Source organism: Heterocephalus glaber, unplaced genomic scaffold, assembly GCF_053883595.1.
Source record: "Heterocephalus glaber isolate CG9 unplaced genomic scaffold, H.glaber_assembly_v1.0 deba00001553, whole genome shotgun sequence".
NCBI lineage: Eukaryota > Metazoa > Chordata > Mammalia > Rodentia > Bathyergidae > Heterocephalus > Heterocephalus glaber.
This window is the reverse complement of record NW_028258344.1, coordinates 704,033-725,470: the sequence shown is the minus strand read 5'-3', so window position 1 is coordinate 725,470 and position 21,438 is coordinate 704,033. Positions and strand designations below refer to the sequence as shown.

General features: G+C 37.1%; 1 protein-coding gene and 1 long non-coding RNA gene across 4 annotated transcripts in view; one reads left to right on the top strand and one right to left on the bottom strand.

The window, feature by feature from the left end:
* The first annotated feature begins 4,102 nt into the window (after positions 1-4,102).
* Positions 4,103-21,438, top strand: part of LOC101702327 (short-chain dehydrogenase/reductase family 16C member 6-like) — a 34,229-nt gene continuing 16,893 nt past the window's right edge. Inside the window, exons 1-4 of one of the 3 annotated variants that reach the window (XM_087190325.1) lie at positions 4,128-4,210; positions 5,913-6,053; positions 7,850-8,193; positions 12,999-13,130. In XM_087190325.1, coding sequence (XP_087046451.1) covers positions 7,882-8,193; positions 12,999-13,130 — 444 coding nt within the window. In that variant the 5' untranslated portion in view covers positions 4,128-4,210; positions 5,913-6,053; positions 7,850-7,881. Of the gene's footprint in view, positions 4,211-5,912; positions 6,054-7,849; positions 8,194-12,998; positions 13,131-21,438 lie in introns of all 3 variants that reach the window. The other 2 variants (XM_004871529.3, XM_087190326.1) reach the window with 2 other exon arrangements.
* On the bottom strand, positions 8,739-12,021 carry LOC106008397 (uncharacterized). The gene is made up of 3 exons (XR_001182760.3): positions 11,248-12,021; positions 9,620-9,740; positions 8,739-8,930 (listed from the first exon to the last, which is right to left on the bottom strand). It is a non-coding gene; the product is annotated as an uncharacterized LOC106008397 (long non-coding RNA).

Genomic DNA, 21,438 nt, shown 5'->3' with positions numbered 1-21,438 from the left:
AGTGTGTCTGGAGTTATTTCTGCATCTTCTAATCTGTTTCACTGGTCTTCAGGTCTGTTTCTTTGCAAGTACCATGCTGTTTGTATCACAGTAGCTTTGTAGTATAGTTTCAAGTTGGGGATTGTGATACCCCCTGCCATGTCTCTGTTACCTAGAATTGCCTTGGATATTCTGGGTCTCTTCTTGTTGCAAATGAATTTTTGGATTGTTTTCTCAAGGTCTGTGAAGTATGCTGCTGGGATTTCAATTGGGATTGCACTGAATCTATATAGCAGTTTTGGAAGTATGACCATTTTCACTATATTGATTCTTCCTACCCAGGAGCACGGGATGTCTTTCCATTTTCTGATATCCTCTTTGACCTCTCTTTTCAGAGTACTACAGTTTTGAGAGAAGAGGCCTTTGATTTTTTTTTTGTTAGGTTGATTCCTAGGTATTTCAGTCTTTTGGATGCTATTGTGAAAGGAATTGTTTGCCCTATTTCTGTCTCAGTGAATCTGGTGTTCGTGTACAAGAAAGCTATTAATTTTTGTGTGTTGACCTTGTATCCAGGTACTTTCCTGAATTTGGTTATTAAGACTAGAAGACTTTTGGTGGAGTTCTTGGGGTCTTCTATATAGAGTATCATGTCATCTACAAATAATGACAATTTGGCTTCTTCATTGCCTATCTTTATTTCTTTTCTTTCTTATTCTTGTCTAATTGCTGTGGCTAATGTTTCCAAGACTGTATTGAACAGGAGTGGTGATAGTGGACATTCTTGTCTTGTTCCTGATTTTAGTGTGAAGTATTTTAGTTTTTGGCATTTAGTATCACATTGGCTGTTGGTTTTTCATAGATGGCTTTTACCAGATTTAGATAGAGACTGTCTATTCCAATTTTTTGTGGGGGTTTTATCATGAGTGTTGGGTTTTGTCAAATGCTTTTTCTGCATCTGTTGAGATAATCATATGGGTTTTGTCCTTGACTCTATTGATATAGTGTACTACATTGATTGATTTGTGTATGTTAAACCATCCCTGCATCCCTGGGATGAATCCCACTTGGTCAGGGCGTATGATCTTCTTGATGATCTTCTGCATTCTATTTGCCAGTATCTTATTAAGGATTTTTGCATCTATGTTCATTAGTGAGATTGGCATATAGTTCTCTTTTTCAGTTGGGTCTTTCTCTGCTTTAGGGATCAAGGTGATGCTTCCTTCCAGGGATGAATTCAGGAGTATTGCTTCCATTTTAATTTCATTGAAGAGTATAAAGAGTAGTGGAAGTACTTCCTCTCTAAATGTCTTTTGGAATTCAGCAGTGAAGCCATCAGGACCTGTGCTTTTCTTATCTGGTAAGTTTTTAATTACACTTTCAATTTCATTGATTGATATTGGGTTGTCTAGAATTTTTAGGTCTTCTTTGTCCAACTTTGGTAATTCATACGTATCTAGGAATCTGTCCATTTCTTCTGTGTTGTCCATCTTATTGGCATATAGGTTCTGGAAGTAGGTATTGATGATCCTCTGGATTTCTGCTGGATCCATTGTAATTTCTTGCTTTTCATTCCTAATTGCATGGATTTGGGCCTTTTCTTTCCTTTTTTTTTTTTTTTTTTTTTTTTTTTTTTGTACCAGGGATTGAACTTGGTACAAAACTTTCACTTGCACAGCAGGAGGCAAAACCACTGAGCTAAATCCCTGGCCCCTCTTTCCTTTTTTTGATAAGATTGGCTAAGGGTTTGTCAATTTTGTTTATTCCTTCAAAGAACCAACTCTTTGCTTCATTAATTTTTTGTATCATTCTCTTACTCTCCATTACACTGATTTCTGCTCTGATCTTTATAATTTCCTCCCTTGTATGAGCTTTGGGTTTGTCCTGCTCTTCTTTTTCCAGAAGCTTGAGGTTCAGCATCAGGTTGTTTAATTGGGCTTGCTCTGTTTTCCTAATATGCATATTCACTTCTATGAATTTCCCTCATAAGACTGCTTTCATTCTGTCCCATAGATTCCAATATGTTGTATTGTCATTGTCATTTAATTGAAAGAACTGTCTGATTTCTTCTTTAATTTCCTCCGTGACCCATTGGTTATTCAGAAGTGTGTTGTTCAATTTCCACTTGTTTATGAAATTCTTTGAGTTTCTTTTGCTATGGATCTCCAATTTCATTGCACTATGGTCTGATAATATACAGGGGATAACTTCAATTCCTTTGCACTTACTTAAACATGTTCTATGTGTGAGTATGTGGTCTATTTTGGAGAATGACTCATATACAGCTGAAAAGAATGTTTATTCTGATTTTGTGAGGTGGAACACTCTGTAAACATCTGTTAAGTTCATTTGCTCAAGAGTTTGATTGAGTTCTAGTATTTCATTGTGTATTTTTTCTCTAGTTGATCTACCTATTTGTGACAGTAGGGCATTGAGGTCCCCCACTGCTATTGTATTAATGCTTATTTGATTTCATGTCCATTAGTATTTGTTTTATATAATTGGGAACACTAGTGTTTGGTGCATAGATATTTATGATTGTCATCTCTTTCTCTTGGATTGTTCCCTTTACAAGAATGTAGTGTCCTTCTTTGTCTCTCTTAATCAGTGTTGGTTTGAAATCCACTTGCTCTGCAAAGAGGATAGCTACTTCTGCCTTTTGGGGGGTTGCTGTCACATGGAGTATTTTTTTCCACGCTTTAACTTTCAGTGTATGAGTTTCTTTTTGAATTAAGTGTGTTTCTTGTATGCAATATATTGTTGGATTTTGCTACTTGACCCATTCTGCCGGTCTATTTCTATTTGTTGGTGAATTGAAACCATTAACATTGATAGTTATAACTGATACGTATTGATTTATCATCATGACTTTTTCTTTTTGTTGGATTCTCCCCCTTTGTTTTAATTTCTTTTGTGCCTAATGGATTCATTCTGCTGGGCTTCCTGGAGTTGTGATTATATATTTAAATTTAAAGATCATTGGCTATTTCAAAAATATATAGCCCAGTAGTGAACCAATCTTACATCTACACTGATTCAGTAAATACTGTCATATATTACTTAACAATGAAGACATAGTCTAAGAAGTTATAATTAGAAGATTTTCTTCCTATAAGAACTTCTCAAAACGTATTTACATAGATGGTAGAAACCACTCACTGGGCACACCTTTAGATGCAATCAAGAGTTGTAAACATGAGATATATGAGGCTGCTGCCAGCAAAACAAGGTATATTATTTTACAATAAACTTTTCTTTTTATGAGTAGCAAGAGTATGCTCTAATGTAAAAATAGAATGTATTAGACACATAAACCAATAACATAGTTGTTTATTATCAAAATCCAGTATTATCTGCTGTATATCATTGCATGTGCTATACTTTTACACAACTGGGAAAAAAAGTTTGTTTACACCAACTTTACCACATGCATGTCAATAATGCTTTGTCATGTGAAATTGTGAAGAAAGTTTATGGGATTTTTTCAGCTCCTTCATGATCTTATGTTACCACTGTTGTCTATGTGTTCTGTTGTTGACATCATTAAGTGGTTCATGACTACTTATGGCAACCAAATGTAAGTTACACCTCTCATTGGATCTCAGGCCATTCTTTGCACACAATGTTTATGGCAGCCTTTTTCACAACTCTCAAAACTTAGAGGGAACAAGATACCCTTAAGTATGTGAACAGATAAATAAATAGATGATGGAATGTTATTTGGAATGTTATTTAGCAGTAAGAAGAAATTAGCTATCAAACCACGATGAGTTTGAGAAATCTGAAATGTATAATAATAAGAAGCCAATCAGAAAAGGCTACATACAATGTGACTCCAAGTATATGACATTCTGGTAAAGGCAGCACTGTGAAAAGAGTAGAGATCAATGTTCATCAGGGATTGGGTTAGAGAGGTTATGAACAGGCAGAGCACAGAGATTTTTAGAGCAGTGAGACTGCTCTGTATGATAATATAATGGTGAATACAGCTCTAATCCAGGCCACTCTGGAAGTTGAAAATACAGCATGTCTACTATACACTGCCTCCTACCAACACAGGTGGAGCACGGCCAAATTCTCATGATTATCACACCTTTATCTGTCACCCAGAGGCATAGGAGGACAAGTAAAACCAGAATCACTTAAGAGCCAAGCTTCTAGTTGCTAATGAGAGCTCTGTTTGCTTCTTTCTCCATAAGGACACCCGTGCCACCTGAGTACTGGATTTGTGCAGGTAAGATTAGGTCTTTTGAGCTCTTAGAAGAATATACCAGGTATCTGTTGTTGAGAACCAGGTTCTCTGAGCACAGCTTGGTACAATTTCTAAATAGTTATATGAATTAATTCTATTGTCATTTTCAGTGTTTCTTTATTCTTCTTTTCTAATGATTTTTCCCTCACTTTTTAATGGTTTTGGAAAGTTGAGGGGAATATATTTTGAAAGAATGGGGGAGAACTCCAAGAAGAGTGAAGGAAGCTGTGTGAGGTGGAATGCACCTATGGGCTAGACTTCACCTTGTATTTGGTCTGCATTTGGTTATGTGTGCCAGTATACACTCATACTCACAACTGTATGTGGCCTCTCGACAGTTCTTATGCTTACCTAGAGCTAACATGGAAAATGTAACCTGATTAACTTCCTCCCAAACCCCTCTTCCAAACCCTCCTCAGCAATATCTGAGGCATAACTCTAAACTATAGAGAAAATCTTTCCATGCCTTTGCATGGAGAATCTTTATAAGTGGCTGGCTGGCTGCAGACTCAGGGTCATCATTAAAGAGACTTTTGTGTAAATAAAATGAAGACTAATATTTGCATGGCATTTCACAATTCATCAAGTCCTTTGTTACATTGGGTGTTTCACTTGCTGTAGCATTCCTGGGAAGTGGATGTTATGATCACTTTACAGATACATAAGCAAAGGCTCAGAAAGGCAAAACATGCCCAAGGTGCTCAACTAGTATGTAGCCAGGCCACTGGTTAAAGCTTCCAAAATTGAATTATGCTTATTCTAGCTTTAAGATTTATGTGATGATGATACTGATACCTTAACTATTCTCACAGCCAATCCTTTAACCTGAAGCACTCAAGTCTGAAATAATGAAAGAAGTTCTTTGTGATTCAAAGGCCAATTTACCAAAAGTTACTTAGGGAAATTACATGGTCAAAGAAGGAGTTCCAGGACCATTGAGTCTGGTTCCATCTCTGTTTACATTTCTGTTTATTTCATTTCTGTTTACAACTGGTACCACTCTTGGCAAGTTATGTTCCCAGATTAGACTCATTCTTACCCACACAGGGCTATTTTTGAGGAATGAATAAAATAAGGCATGAAAAGCAAACAATGCTATTTAGAACTTGATATACATTTGTTCATCATAATCCTTCATTTTTTTCTGACTGCTTTGTTCCTATGACTGCCCAACTGGCCATTTGGAAGCAATAATCTGTACTGACTAGCACTTCCTACATACAGACTCATGTGTACTTTTCAACTTTGTTCCAAAATTGAATGCTTTTGGTGAATCTGAAAATATGTTCTCTAATTCAGTGGTCATTTAAGCTACAAATGTCATAACTCTTGTCGTCTAAGTAGTGCCAAGCATATCAATATGTTGCTGGAATTTATTAATTTTCATGGCATGATTCTTGAATTTCTACCAAGATAAACCCCATCATCTACACTGAAAACAAACTTTCTTTTACAGAAAAAGTAAGAGGAAAAACCTAATCCTTATTTGTTTTCTATATAATAATTCTTTGGCCCAGATTGCCTTCTCTATCATACTTCCATTTATTTTTATTTTCTAGAAATAGTTTTCTTTTCTTAGTACATGTTTAGAATATATAATGAATATATTCATTGTGGGGAGTTGGTGCATACACATATTGCATCTTAGTCCTTTTTACTTCCCATTCCCCTTTATTCCTTTTAGCCATTGAAATATCTAATGCTTGAGGATTGTTCTTGATACAGTAAAGTCTACATATATATAAGCTTGAGTGTATTTTCTGTATCTTCATCTCATTCCTGTTTGGAAATTTGAAATCTGCATTAACTCTTAGTGAACATTAAGGTAAGTGAAAGTCTACAATTTTTTCCAAGGGTAATACCTTTCAGAATATAGTTAATATTTTCCATAAATACAAATAGGTTGATGGGGGATAGTTATAATGTCTTTTCTCTCTGGTACATCTTGAAGATAGACTTCTAGATAAAACTCAAGTGCAATCCTCTGTCTTTTTTTCTTCACTCCCTTAGCAAGAACCAGACTCCTTGTCACACAGCCTAGGGACCAAGCCCTTTGTTGAGATTGTTTCTGAGGTATTTACCACATTGCAGCCCTGAGTTTACTTACCAAGCTCTAGAACTAGACTCTGTTGTCTTCCTTAAGGGGAAGTACTTTAAATTAGCATTTTTAAAGCTCAACACCTAATATTCTGATACTAACTTGTTTGTTTTTTTCTCTTCTGAAACCTACGTAAATATTTCCAGTGATGTTCTAGAAACAATGCTGTCTGTCTTTTCTCAGTAGAAATTTCTAGCAAGACAGGGACAACAGCAAGATGACAGCCACCTGTATCTTTTGACATCCTTCTCTGGGCCCTAGGGACATCTCAAAGTTAATTCCTGACTGATTTAAAATGAAGAAGTCATGCAAAGACAATTCTTTTTACCAGACTAAAGTTTTGCCCTTTATTGGGGTTGGGGATTGCTATATTTCTTAGTATTTCACAACCTAAGCACGAAGTCATGGTGTGGGTTTAGGTTCAACCCATTATTATTAATTGTATGACCATAGGCTGACTTGGCCCTAATGACTCTCTCCTCACAACCCTAAGCAGGGCAGCTATCACAGGCATTAAATGATTTGATGCACTCTGAGCACTTAGAATTTGCCTGGTATATGGAAAGAGTTCCACAGCATTAGAATAATAGCATCGCTACCATCTATTCTTCTTCTTATTGTTATTATTATTAGGGTAGTGGAGGTAATTATTTCCTTAAATGGATTTGGTCTATTTTAATATGTTTTGTGTATGTTCATGTTGAGTTTCTACCTAAAATGATTGGGTAAAAATGTTTGAAGTATAACAATATGATTAACAAAAATCAATGAAGTGTCATCAAATATGCTCTATTTTAAAATCCTCTATTTTAAAAAAGGTTCTCTGAAAAGGGACACATAAGCTCTGAGAAAACCCTATGCTAATGGTTATGACCTGGACTACAATTCAGAGACCTCTTCCCTTGGTCCCAATATTGCCTATTTTATTAACTTGCTATGTGACCTTGATAGAGTTACTCAATATTTGTTGTTTCAATATCCTCACTATAAAATAGAAATAATTATACATGGCTTGTCTCTGTCAGAGAGATATCATGGGGAGCAGGTAAAATGTATAAAAGCTTTATTTGTATTATAATATTCTTTGTATTTTCATATTATTGTATATTATTGAACAAATGCATAATGAAAAGTAAGTTTCTGTTAGATATAAGACCATCAGTATGTTCATATAATAGAAAAATTACTGGACTGAGAGTCCAAAGTCTTGTTTACTTGTCACATAGGGCTGAGTGAGTCAAGTCACAAATACTCCTTGTCCTTGTAACCTGTGACTCACATATCAGTAAATTAGATTACGTGTTCAGAAAATGCCCTGCAAACTGGAAAGGTTCTTCTTAACATAAAATAGTCACATAATCTTTGTTTATTTAATTTTAAAACCCATCAATTTTGATAACTGTTGCTCAAATATCTAACAAAAAGAATTAAGGTCTCAAAGGTACCTTCCCTTGTACTGTATTATTCACGTACACCGAAGTTGTCAAGTAATGAGCTCACAAGCGCTCTCTTCTCCTTCTCAGGACATTGCTTTCTTCAGTCAACCAGCACGAATATGATAGCGGACACTACCATGTTTTTGGGAAAATTTCTGTACTATGCTTTAGAATCCTTAGTTGTTAACATAATTCCCAAGAGTAAAAAGGATGTTGCTGGAGAGATTGTACTTATAACAGGAGCTGGAAGTGGACTTGGGAGGCTGTTGGCCATGCACTTTGCCAGGCTTGGGGCCATTGTAGTTCTCTGGGACATTAATCAAGAAGCCAATATGGAGACGTATAGACTGGCCAAAGAAAAGGGTGTGAAAGTCTTTGCCTATCAGTGTGACTGTAGCAGCAGGAAAGAGATCTACAGAGTTGCTGATCAGGTAAGCTGATGGGTGTTCTTCACTTTAGTGTCCAAGGATATCCCATCTATTATGCACTTTTACAAAGACAAGAGGAGAGACATTAACATAAGATTTCCCCTAGATCTCCATGAGTCTCTGTGACCTTCAAAAATAACAGAGCAAGTGGAAACTTGATCAACCTTCAGAGATCTTCTTTGCATGATGACTCATTATTCAGCAGGAGTTGGTAGAAACTGGGCATAATCCTGGTTCTGTGGCTCACTGGCTATGGAATGTTTACCAAGTTACTTTCACTCTCTCCATCCCTGCTTCTTTATCAGTAAAATGAATGGTTTGAACCAGATGACTTTCAAAATCATGTACAACTTTAACTTAGCTTTTTATGGTTCACAATTCTAATATCAGCTAAATTCCATTCAATCATGTGATAATTCAATTATCGTCATGTTCTGAGACTATAGGGTAAGGAACGTAGGATATAAATATTTAGCATACTTTCAGACCAAATTTCTTCTTAGAATTAAAATATTGACATTTGTTCTAACTCCATACTAAATGACAAAGATTCATTGCTTGGCTACCATGTACTCTAACAGTAGGCAACCCTCTGAGGAGTTTTTTAACCATGGGGTAAGGTGTGATGAGGCCAGATGCAGATCAAAAGTGAGGAAAATGAACATGTTGTACAGCTTTGTTTTATTCACAGTCCCCTAGAGAAGGCACAGCACATGGTGCAGGGTCACCAAGGAAAGCATCTGCAGAACAGGAGGGCAAGGGAATAGTACGTAAATACCTTTATTCTACTTTCCACAGGAAAAAAGGGTCTATTCAGGGCAAATTGTCTTAGGGTTGGTCAACTGAAGTAACTTCAGGAAACTCTAGGGTATAGGGGCTGCCCCGGGATTTCTGGCACCTGACTCTAGGGTGGTTGGGGAAGGAAAAAGTAGCCCGGAGTGTGAGAACACAATAAAGGGAAGTGGTTGGATATGTAAACTTAATCACTTATTCAAAAAGAAAACTGACCACCCTCTAGCCAGGGCCACAAAATTGGATCAAGACAGCACCAAAAAACACACAAACAAGTAAAAACAAAAGATATATTAACTATACTACAAATAGTTACTATTATAAGCAATTTAGGCACAAACCCACTCATTTAATCAGCACCACCGCCCTCATGGGTGTTTACCATTATTATCATCCCCATTTTAAAAGTGAGGAAATTGAGAAACAAAGTGTATGTGACCATGGCCAGAATCAAAATTACTGATTGGCAGAGCCAAGATTTTTTCTCACACAACCTGGAGCCGGAAAGTTTAGACAATTTGGTAACATAATTCCCACAGGATTTTCCTTCCCTTTTGCAATCTAAACTCCATATATGGGATTCACTTAGGGAACCATTCAAAACTGAATGACTGAGTTGCCACTCTGTGACACTCACCTTCTGATCCACTGTCCTCACTCTTCTCATTCCCGTTCTATTACTTTCTTCTCTGCTTTGGAGCCCCATAGGATTTGTTTTTTATGACTCATTGTCAGCTAATGAGAAGATGTACAGCTCCCTGGGGATATTTTAGTACAGAGTAAATAGAATCAAAATTAGTCTTCATCTTGTACCAGAGAAAGAAATGTGGTAGGAAACGTTCCCAGATGAGTATCTCTGGGGTGAGGAGTTTAGGGTACAGTCTGTCTAGCAGGGGTTTTGGTCTCAGAACTACATACTTCCCAAGACAGAAGCCCTGGAAAAATCTTTTCTCCTACACTATTATCATGTATCATCTTCACAATGAAGTAGATGCTATCATTTTCTCTATTTTATTAATGACAAAACCCAAGCAGTGAGAGTTTAAGGAACTGAGCCAGGTTACAGAACAGATGAGTGACAGAGCTGAAGTGCACCCCATCCTCCCACTATTACAGCCCATGTTGCCACTCCACAGAGGCATCGACGATGTGCAGGCAATGCAAAGACCCGCTCATACACGTTCTTAGCTTTCTGCCTCCGTTGAAATTTTTCTATCTTAGTTAAAATTTTCTTTGTCTCTAATAGAAAACTGGGCTTAAAAACCTTGCTCAAAAATCACCTTTGAGCTGGGCATGGTGGTGCACACCCGTAGTCCCAATATTATGGGAGGCTGAGACAGGAGGATCACAATTTGAGCTCATCTTAGACAATTTAGTGACTTAGCTGAACCTTATTTAAAATAAAAATAAAAAGAGCTGAGGATGCACCGTAGTGCAAAGGCCCTGGGTTTAATCTCACTATCACAAAAAAATCATTTTTCATCATTGGATTGTATCTGAAACTTTTCTTCTTGTCCAAAATTCTACAAATAGAAGTTTTCTAAGTCAACTACTCTTATTTAATTTCAATTACTCATAAACTCCCAAGAAAACCAAATAATAACAGTAACCTTTAGTTGTAAAAATTCCAACAAACTACAGACATTACTGAAACCCTTGACTCCTGTGGGAGATTTGAAGAATAATGACAGGATTCTGATGGGACACAGAAACTAACTCTCCAAAATTAAATTGAAATAGAATTCTCATCTCCAGTGCAGAAAGTCAATATACAAATAAATAATTGTTTCTGTTAAAAAATAACCAGCCTCATAATTTATTTCCAAATCTCCAGGTCTAATCAATCATTGGTATTTATTAGATTTGTTTGCTACAAATAATTCTGTCAAAGAATAGTGGTAAATTTGGGTGAAAAGGGCTTTCATGTGTGAAACCAAATTGGGTATGAATCATTGCCATTCCTCATAAAAGTCTTTTGGCAAGATCATAATTTCTCAGAGTCTCTTTCCTCATCCATGAACTGGGAAAATAATGTCTTCTTAAATTGCCTTTCAGAGCACCATGTAAATGAAACCCCATGACCTAGATAAAATTCTCCCTGCCTCTGATGTGCCCTAGACTCGGAGCTTTTTGAATTGGGTAACAGTGACTGCTGGGTTTTTCTTGAATATTTGGGCACATTTTATGCCAAAGATCCCATATCCTTTTCTCCTTCTCAGCCCAATTACCCTGTTCATTAGTCCAGGACTGAGAGCTTGTGCTTACCTAGTCTATCACCAAGCCAACAAAATGTCCTTCTTTTAAAGTTCTTGCAGGGCACTGTGGCACTGGCCTGTAATCCCAGCCCTCTGGAAGGCTGGTGTAGGAGGATCAGAAACTGGAGCCCAGCCAAGGCAACTTCGTGACTTAGTGATAACCTGTGTGAAAATAAACAAGAGGACAGGGGAGGCTGGGGTCACAGCTCAGTGTGAAGGCCCTTGGTTCAATCCCCAGTAACCCTTCTCAAGAAGAAAGCCTTGCAGGGTGCGGTAGCACATGCTCATATGCCCAGCCATCTTGGAGATTGAGGCAGGAAGATCACAAGTTCGAGGCCAGCCTGGGAAATACAGCAAGACTCAGTTTCCCAATGAAATAAATGGGGGATGGAGCTTGGATCCTTGCCTATCAACCAGCAGGGTCTGGGTTCACTTCTTCATACTGAAAAACGTTAGCCTCTTGTAGATGTTTTCCCGGGTCTTAACGCTCTCCAAAACAGAAGAGACTAATCCTTCAGCCCAACATCAGGGCAGCAAATATTCATCCTTCCTTTAACAACTTACCTCGCTCAATTTCAATTTCATCAGCAGCAATAGTTACCTAATTTCTCCAATTTGTGTTATTTGGCAGCATCAATACATAGCATGGACCAAGAATTAGAAAGTCAAGTCCGGGCAGGCAATGCTTTTTGTTTGAAAACAAAGAAACAGATTATCATAGCTGCCAAAACACACACACACACACACACACACACACACACACACACATACACACACAGAGAAAATCAATGTTGAAACATGCTTCATGTTTTGCCCCTTGGTCAACTTTAGCAAATAGTTTGAAATAAAATGGTAAGAGAGAAAAATAGCTCCTCTGGTTTTTCCTGAAGCACACTTTTCTCCAAGGAGAGCTCGTGGTGATTTGTGGATTACGCAAGCTGGAAAGGTACCCTATTTAGGAGGAAAAGGATGAGGCTTTATAAAAGCGATGAGCAGCAGTGCAAGCTGTGGAGCCTGGGGAAAATATTAGTCTCAGATAGTTAACTGCACTTGAGACAGACTTTTAAACAGGGTCACAGAAGTCTATGAGCACTGGATCGAACACATCTGTGTGTGAGATGTCTGTGTGCCATCCTTAGAAGGATGGCATGTGTCCCTAGCACCTGGAAATGACACCTACAGAAATAACCAGCAGACATCTACTGTCCTAAGAAAAAAAAACCCTAACTGCCATTTGAAGGAAGATTCCCAGAGTTGCACAAGGAGACAGTGTTGCTCTTTCTGCACTGACATTAACTGACCCACCAAGAAAGGAATGAACACAGTAAAACTGGGCAATAAAGAAAATATGTTGAGATACACAGCAGATAGCCTCCACATAAGAATCAAGAATTTTTTTAAACAAAATTGCCTAAAAATGTGCTTTTTAAAAAATTTTAATTGATCATAAAGTTACTTTAAATTTGCTATGTTACTTTATGTAAGATAAAATATTTAGTTTTAAAGAAACTAGAATTAGCATTGCTAAATGACAGGAAACATTCTGAGAAATGCATTGCTAGGAGATGCCCTCACAAAGCATAGCTACGTAAACTAAGATGCCTATGATGACACTAGACAATATAATCTTGGGACTACCATTATATAAGTGGTATATCATTGATGATAACATCATAAAATGAAGAAAAAAAAGTGACTTGTGAAAATAAATACCAAAACACAACACCTGGATTGATTTATGTTTGCCTCACTTCTGGACAGGTTAAAGAGGAAGTTGGTGATGTGACTATCCTCATTAACAACGCTGGCATTGTGACAGGGAAGCCCTTCCTTGACACTCCAGACCACATGGTGGAAAGATCATTTTATGTCAATGCCATCTCTCATTTCTGGGTAAATTTTTTTCTTTTTTTTGACTGCTGAGTATGAAACTTCCATGCATTTCTATTAATGACTTTTCACATTTGTCTGTAAATATATCATTTGAGGGTTTTCCATCTATAAACTGTTGTAGATAGTCTTTTTCCCAGTCGTTTCTGATAGAAACACATAGCCACTCAGTCGTGGGCACATGGGCACAGCAAGGAGGAAATCCAGACAGCAGACGGCAGGTTCTTGTCCTAACTGAAGGGCAGGTGGCAGGTGGCCATGCTACAGGGAGAATAGCACTGACTGTTCACCCAGCCACTGGGATCAGGGCCTATTTTCCAGAAACTGGAAACATCTAAACCAGGAGGTCTCCTTATTTGTCAAATCAAAGTTAGGATTTGGGAGAAAAAAGAATTAAGTCTGCAGTCTCAAAATAAGAAACTAAAGTCAGAGGAGAAAAAGCTTGCAGACTTAAAACCGGACCCAAAAAGCAGAAACACAGCTAGCAGACAGTCTGGAATCCGTCAGTGCCTTGCATGTACCTGACAGGGACCTCCCTTCATCAGAGCCCAGCATACAAGCTGAACCGCTTCTTCATAAATCCGGACAAATCAGCTTCCAAAGTCAGCCACGTGTCTCCACACCTCTTGGATTAACACACATCAAGAAATGTCGCACCGCTGAGAAATGTTTTCCAGTTGTTTGACCTCAGAGAATCAATCTGTTGAAACATATCGTCAATCCCTTTTGAGTTATTGAATTGGAAAGAGAAATAATTATGGATGATAAATTAAATAGAAGTTATATTTCAAAGAAATAGTGAATTTATAACTCTGGAATGTCTTCTATGATCCCTGGTCACACTGTTTACCAGTAGTCAAATTCCTTCAGGACAGAAATGTGCTTCATCCGTTTCCCAACATAGTAACCACTAGTTGTCTGTGGCTATTGAGCACTTGAAATGTGACTGGTAGAACTAAAGGACCAAACTTCTAACTTTATGTCATTTTATTCACTTGACTAAATATTTAAATACCCACAGATGCTTAGAGACTATGGCCATGGACACTGCAATTCCAGAGAGGAGAGGCTAGGAAGAGGCTGGGATTTCCAGAGGCATGCCCATTGGGAGGTCTTCCACTCGATGCTGTGGTGGAAAGACATGCAGGAGAGGCTGGTGGCAGAAGCCAGGCCTGCGGGACATCTGGGGACTGATGGGGAAGACAGGGCCTTGGTCCTCTGCTTCTCTGAGGATAGGACCTTGGAATGGGTTTGCTTGTGGTGTTCACAGGCTCCTCTCTTTTTCTGCTCAACACTTTCATATACTCTTCTCGGTCCTCAGAGCTACTTCCTTTGTCTTCTTTCACGGCCACTGGAAAGAAAATGAGAAAGCCCACTGCAGCCAAACAAATCTGTTTTAACCACTACAAACTGAGCACCTCCCAAAGTTTTTTGGCATATAACAAGTGTTCTATAAAATTTTGTGAAAACCGATGATTTCTTTTCTTGTTCTACCACACTCCAAAACTTTTCCTTTTGGAAAGGGAAAGCACCATGTTGGTAAACAGAGCTAGGATTCACCCAACAATAATTCACAAATGCAAAAATAGTCCTTGATTTCTGCCTTTCCATCAATACCAACAATCAGCTCTCCCTGCAAAACATGTTTAAGTATACCTCTATCCATCCCTGCTACCAGCCTCTGGTTCAAGGAGTGTTCATCTCTCACAGATTTTCATGGAGTATATGTGAGAGTGAGGTGATCTTTTCAACACAATCAAATCATTTCACTCTCCAGTTCAAAAATATTCCAAGGTTTCCAAAGGCATTTAGAATAACACACAGTTGCCTGTTGTGACTTTTAGGCCCTGGTATGATGTGGCAATATCTGCCCTTATCTGTCCCCTATCCCTTATTTTTAATTTTCTGCTCATTTTCTATATTCCAAAGATCCTGATTAAATGTAGAACATGTCAAGCTTTCTCATCTGAGAGTCTGCTCTTGCCACAAGCCCTCCTCTCTCTGTCAAGCATACTCTTTCTCCTGACTCACTGAGGAGCACCTTCGTAGTCTGCAAGCTTCACATAGTCATTTATCTTGTATTTTATGTTATATGTATGTTCTGTTGCTTGCCTTGAATAATTAACACAATATTAACAAATATAACCTGTCTTGGTGTATGTCAGCAAATTTAGAAAGATGATTCTGAGCAACCACTAAAATCAAAGCATCACCTTCCAATGTGAAGATGATGAAAGGAATCTTCACTCACTTCTAGAATTTGAGATTGTAAAAATTTTTTCTAATGCTCTGATTAGCTCAACTTTTCCAAATCTAGGAAAACAAACTCAAGGAATATGTCCTTGCCAGATACTTGAGAGTTTTACTTATTTCTTTAATGTCCCTCATACCTGCCAGGGTTTCTGGCCTGCCAGGAAATGACCTCTCTTTCTACCTGTGATCTGGGAGAGACCATGTAGACCACAGAACAGGTATCACTCCAATGTCTTGGGGAGGCAGCTTGATAACCATTGGTGCCACATATGAACTACAACCATTGTTCTTCAGGAGTGGGCTTGTTATACGTGATGAAATGGCAGGCCTATGCTCTGGTCAGCTTATCAAGGTTTTCAATTATATCCTGACATAAAGAAGGCCTGATTCTTACTGAACATATGCAAACAGGTGCATCACCATAAAAGATATAGAATCTAACTAACAATCATCATAATAGACTCGGTCAACTGCCCTCAGCATGTCTGTGGACAAGGGCAATGAACATCTTTCATTGGATCTATAAAATGATTTGATTGTTTATATGTATATGGTAGTAAGACTAAGCCAAATTTCAATCCATATATTTTGCTAAGCTTAGTCCACTGTGATAAAATTCACTTGAATTTCAACTACTGTAATTATCATCATTTTTACATTCCTTTTAGGATTCACTCAGTTTATAATCTAAACTCAGATTTCCCATAAAAATGTTTCCCTGAATTCTGGGAGTATTGGCTGATTAAAGAACATTGAAAAATAATTTCAATCCTGCTTGAATAAGTATAATTTCCTGAATATGTAGATCCAGAAGAAAAAGACTTCCTCACATATCAATTAGAAAATAGAACCCTAACCACATTAAATGTCTCTCATTGATTTTATAGTCCAGCCCTATACAATGTGCCTTCCATTCCCACAGATCCAACCAATTGCATATTGAAAATATTCAAAAAGAAAATGACCATGTATATATTTTCCTTCTCACTATTCCCAAACAATACTATAATAACTCCATTATACTTGGGCTTATAAATAAGGATGCAAAGTAAATGAGAAGACTGTATCAGTTATATGGAAATAGTATACTATTTTATACAAGGAACTTGAGCATCCTTGGATGTACTTTGTGCAAGGGATCCTGGAATTGATTTCCCTCCAATACCAAAGCAACTGTATAAGCAATCCTATTCTGTTTAATCCTGGTCAGAGTCTGCTTTTATAAAGCCATCTGCATGTGGACTAAACAGACTCTATGGCATAATTCTGAGTACTTGAGCCCTAACTACTTTAGTATGCTATTGAATTGTTAAATCAGATAGCTAAAACTTGGCACATATGAAAGATCTGAAGTCTTTTAATAATTATATTAATTACAATAATTATATTATTATTTACCTGTGTAGTTTGCACAGAAAACAGAGACTCTTATCTTTACACAGGTAAAGAATGACCTTTTAACATCTTATTTACAGCACACTGAATATTTCAAAACCAATTTTAAACTACAAGGTCCCTTGCCCTTATTATAACTAAGTTTCTTTTGCTCATTAATTTTAATATGCATATATGTGCATGAGCTTAAACATACACAAAGGTGCAGGCAGCTTGGAATGACATCATTTTCACTTTTAGTAATAACTTTACAATATAATTAACCATATCATTGTTTAAAAAGTTGTTCTATACAAAATATTGGACTAATTGGCTTAAGTTTTATAAGAAATATGTTAAAATTGTGCTTGATAACTCAATTCCTATTCTCTATTAATTTTAACCTCTTTAAAAATGGTATAGGTGACTCAGGAATTTCTCATAAATTTGTACAATTTAATATTTAATAGTAATAATAACCACTTATTTAAGTAGATACAAAATACTTGTTTGCTCAGATGTTAATATCACTTTACATGTTTTCTGTTTCTGAAATAATCCTTATTATATTATCAATCAAAAACTTTAAATGATAACAGATTTAATATCCACTTGTTAACACACAGTTGAGAATCTTGAGGGGAAACACATCACAGGCGTATATACAATTATAGAAATTCTTGTTATATATGCACCACGGAAGATATATCTTATTACTTTTTCCATATTCTAGAAAACATTCAAATGAAGATAAGTAGGTTCTGACTGTGGATATAAAGTTTTCTGGTGGTTGAGGTCCTTCATTTTATTTTATCATGATAAGAAAATCCAAGATTATTAGTGCTGAATTTCTCATCATACACATTCATCTAAGAACACAGTAAAAAATTTATAAAGGAAAATTATAGATTGATTAATTTGGGTGTTTTATAATAACAATTAATTCACTGTTGGTAATATCTGCTAGAGAAGGAAAAAACAATGGAAGAAAATTCTTCCAGTTATTTAGATCTAGTTTTTAAAAAATGGAAACAACAAACAAAAAAATAATTGCAAAATTATATGATGCGATTTCTGGCCTAGTCTAACTTTCCTAGTACCATTTTTTGATGTTTTCTTTATCAGAGTAAAAATCTGAAAAGAAAGACACATAGTTTTTTCCCAAAATATAAATTTTGTTAAAATAAGCACATATAATGTTCACAAGCTGAAAGTATACAAAACCATTAGAGAAAACACTACAGTTGAGTACATGGGTATAGCATATAGACTGTAAAATGTCTCCACAGCAGTTACTAGGCCTTGTGTCCAGATGTCCCCCCAGAATCCTCATGTGGGCTTTTTCAGAAGTGGCTAGATCTAGAGTGTATGATGATGGGATTAAAGATGTGTGATTACTGAATCAGTTCACTGATTGGTTTGGTTTAGTTCCATGTGTGAGTGCTACATGCTCTGAGGGCCGAAGGCTGGTAGCCTAGATAGACTGTAAAAGGGTTAGAAAGAGGGTACTATTATTGCTTGCTCATTTTGCTACCTTCTGCCCACCAGGAACTATTTCTCCTCTGCAATGCCTGTCTGCCATACCACCCTGCCTCAGAGCCAGCCAATTATAGACAAAACCTCTAGAAAATGTGAGCTAAATAAACCTTTCCTCCTCTAGCTTTGGAAGTCTGGTACTTTGTCTCAGCAACAAGAACAAGTAACTAAGACAGCATGTAGGGGCTGATCCTTCCCTCTACCTGTTTGATGATTTATAATCACACCAAAGTACTATCAAGCCTGAAAACCAGGAACTACTGATAACAAGTAGCTCAAAGAGCTCAGATATTTCTTTAAGAGTATAATTCTTTGAGTAAATGAAAATTCAAAATGGTATGTTTTTGTAACTCATTCCAGTGTCAAAGTTTAAGCAAAATATCTAAACATACAAATCCAGCCTGGAAATATTTTTAAACATAAGAAGTTCATTCATTAAATTTTTCCAAGAAAAAAGTCTCATATAAATACAATAAAATAAAATCAAACAATTCTGATGCTTTTATACATTACATCCCACATATGATAAAATTAAGGAATCAGTACTATTTATCAAACAAGACTGATTTGTTCACACATTTACTTTGGTTATGGGTAATGTGTAACCTGGATCCACATGTAATTCTCTGTTAATTTCCCAAGTACTAAAAATACTTTTAAAAAGTTAAAATACATTCTTGACAACAAACATCTACGTAGTAAAGATAAATGATGATTTCTATTACCAATCCATCTTCAAAGTGTTCTTTAAAAAGCTCTGCCCTGATACACAGGGCTGCGAACACAAACACACTTTTGTACAGTAGTCCTGTTATCCAGTTTTGCTTTCTTCAGTTTCAGTTACCTGTGGTCATCCATACTTTGAAACCATACTTTGAGTAGCAGGTTGAAATCTCACACTAAAGCACTCTGTCCCACCCGTGACATGAATCATCCCTTCGTCCAGAACATCCACAATGTATGTATCTCCCACTCCCCAGTCACTTAGTAGCTGAGTTACCAGATGACTGTTGTGGTATCACTGTGCTTGTATGCAATTAACTCATTGTAAGTAATAATGTCCTCAATGTGCAAGAGTAATGGTGCTGGCAATTCAGCTTTGCCAAAGAGAAGCTGTAATGTGCTTCTTGTAGGTACAAAGGTGAAAGTTCTTGACTTGGCAAAGAAAGAAAAAAAATGGTACGCTGAGATTTGCTAGGATTTATAGTACAAGAGATAGTTTGAGAGAAGATAGAAGCTACGTTCACATAACTTTTATTACAGTATATTGTTACAGCTTGTCTGTTTTATTATTAATTATTGTTGTTAATCTACTATTCTTAACTTATCACAGGTGTGCATGTTTGGGAAAATATAGCATGTATACAGGGTTCAGGACTATTTACGGTTTCAGGCATCCATAGAGATCTTTAAATGTAACCCCGATGGATAAAAGGGAACCCCTAATAGTACCTAGTCACTTTCTTTCTGTGAGGGAAAATGTTCCTCAATTGAAAATGCAGGAAACTAGTATCAAATTCAGTCCCAACTCAAAAGCAGATACTCTACAAATACACTTGCCAAAAATATATTTGCCTATATCTCACTAGGTGTACCACAGGGTCCCTGGGAGATGCCCTCTGGAACTTAGGGCCCAGATGCTTCAGACTTGTTCGAAAGATAACTACCAGCTCTTGTCATCCCAAACTAGCTATGGTCACAACTGATGCAACAAAAGTTTTCAGTTTTTAATTTTGAAAGATGCACATGTTATGACCACAAGAAACAAATCCATAAATTGCTACTGTACTTGAACATGAAATGTCAAAAGAGGTCAATTGTCCCCAGGTAAGCAGATACTCACTCATCAGTTCAGCAGTTAGAGAATAAGGTTAGAGGCTTTGAAAGCAAATATGCTACTCTTTGCTCCCAGAGCTGTTCTCTGTAGATGAGCACATCTGGGCAGACTTTCTAAAACCCTAAATATGAAATTCTGACATTGTTAAAATCATAAATCTCATAGAAATAGATGAGGAGAATTGTCAAAATTTTATTAAAATCATTTATGGAAGAACCAACAGAATGATATAGCTACCAAAATGATGATTTATATATTCATGTGATAGGCAATGTGATATGCAAATGATTTATATATTCTTGGGGAAAGGAATGTTGAACTAAAGAAGCTAAACTCTTGGGCCGGGGATTTAGCTCAGCGGTTTCGCTGCCTGCTGTGCAAACACAAGGACCTGAGTTCGATCCCCGGTACCAAAAGAAAAAGAAAAAAAAGAAGCTAAACTCTTAACTCTGGTATTATCTTTTCTATTAGACCAAAAGAACATACTTAATGGACCAGGGATTTAGCTCAGTGGTGCCACCACGTGCCTTGCAAGCACAAGGTCCTAAGTCTGATCCCCGGTCCTGTACCAAAAAGAAAGAAAAAGAACACACTTACTAATTTTCTGCATGCTAACTTCAAATTTTATAAGATTGTGAAATCTCTAGGTCCTAATCACTACCAAAGTTACATTGCCCCACATAGTGAGATGACCCTCAAGGAACTTTATTAGAAAATGCTTTAGCATGAAATCATATCTGCCTTGTTTCCAAGATTTTTATAATTATTTCTGAACAAAGTTGTGTTGGTTACTTTCCCCTCATTGCTGAGACAGAACACCTGACATACAAAGTTGAAGGGGAAGAGGTTTATTTGGCTCACAGTTCGCAGAGTTTTCAGTCCATCGTCAGCTGGCTCCAAGGCAGGGACGGCAAACAGGCCTTGCAGAGGAGAAACAACGTGGCGTGCACAGGTACCAAAGACAACAAAGGCAGCAAGGAGCTCTCACTGTGTCTTTCTGCCTTTTTCATCCCATCCAGACTACCGGGATTAGGAGGAGGAGTTCTAAATCACGCACTCACGTGTAGTGGTTTAGTGATCACACACCCTTAATCCCAGCTTTACACGTTCCAGGTTCAGATACCTCTGACTGAATGAGGCTTTGGAGGGGCACCCAGTCCAAAACCATAACAAAGTTTAAGAAAAAAAAAACACCCAGTATTGGAAAAGAAAGAATGAGAAATTTACCTAAGGACCTGTGAGGTGCAGGGTAAAGAAATGAGATTTTTTTTCATGGTATGGATGCTTAGAAAATGGAATTAATGTCATGCT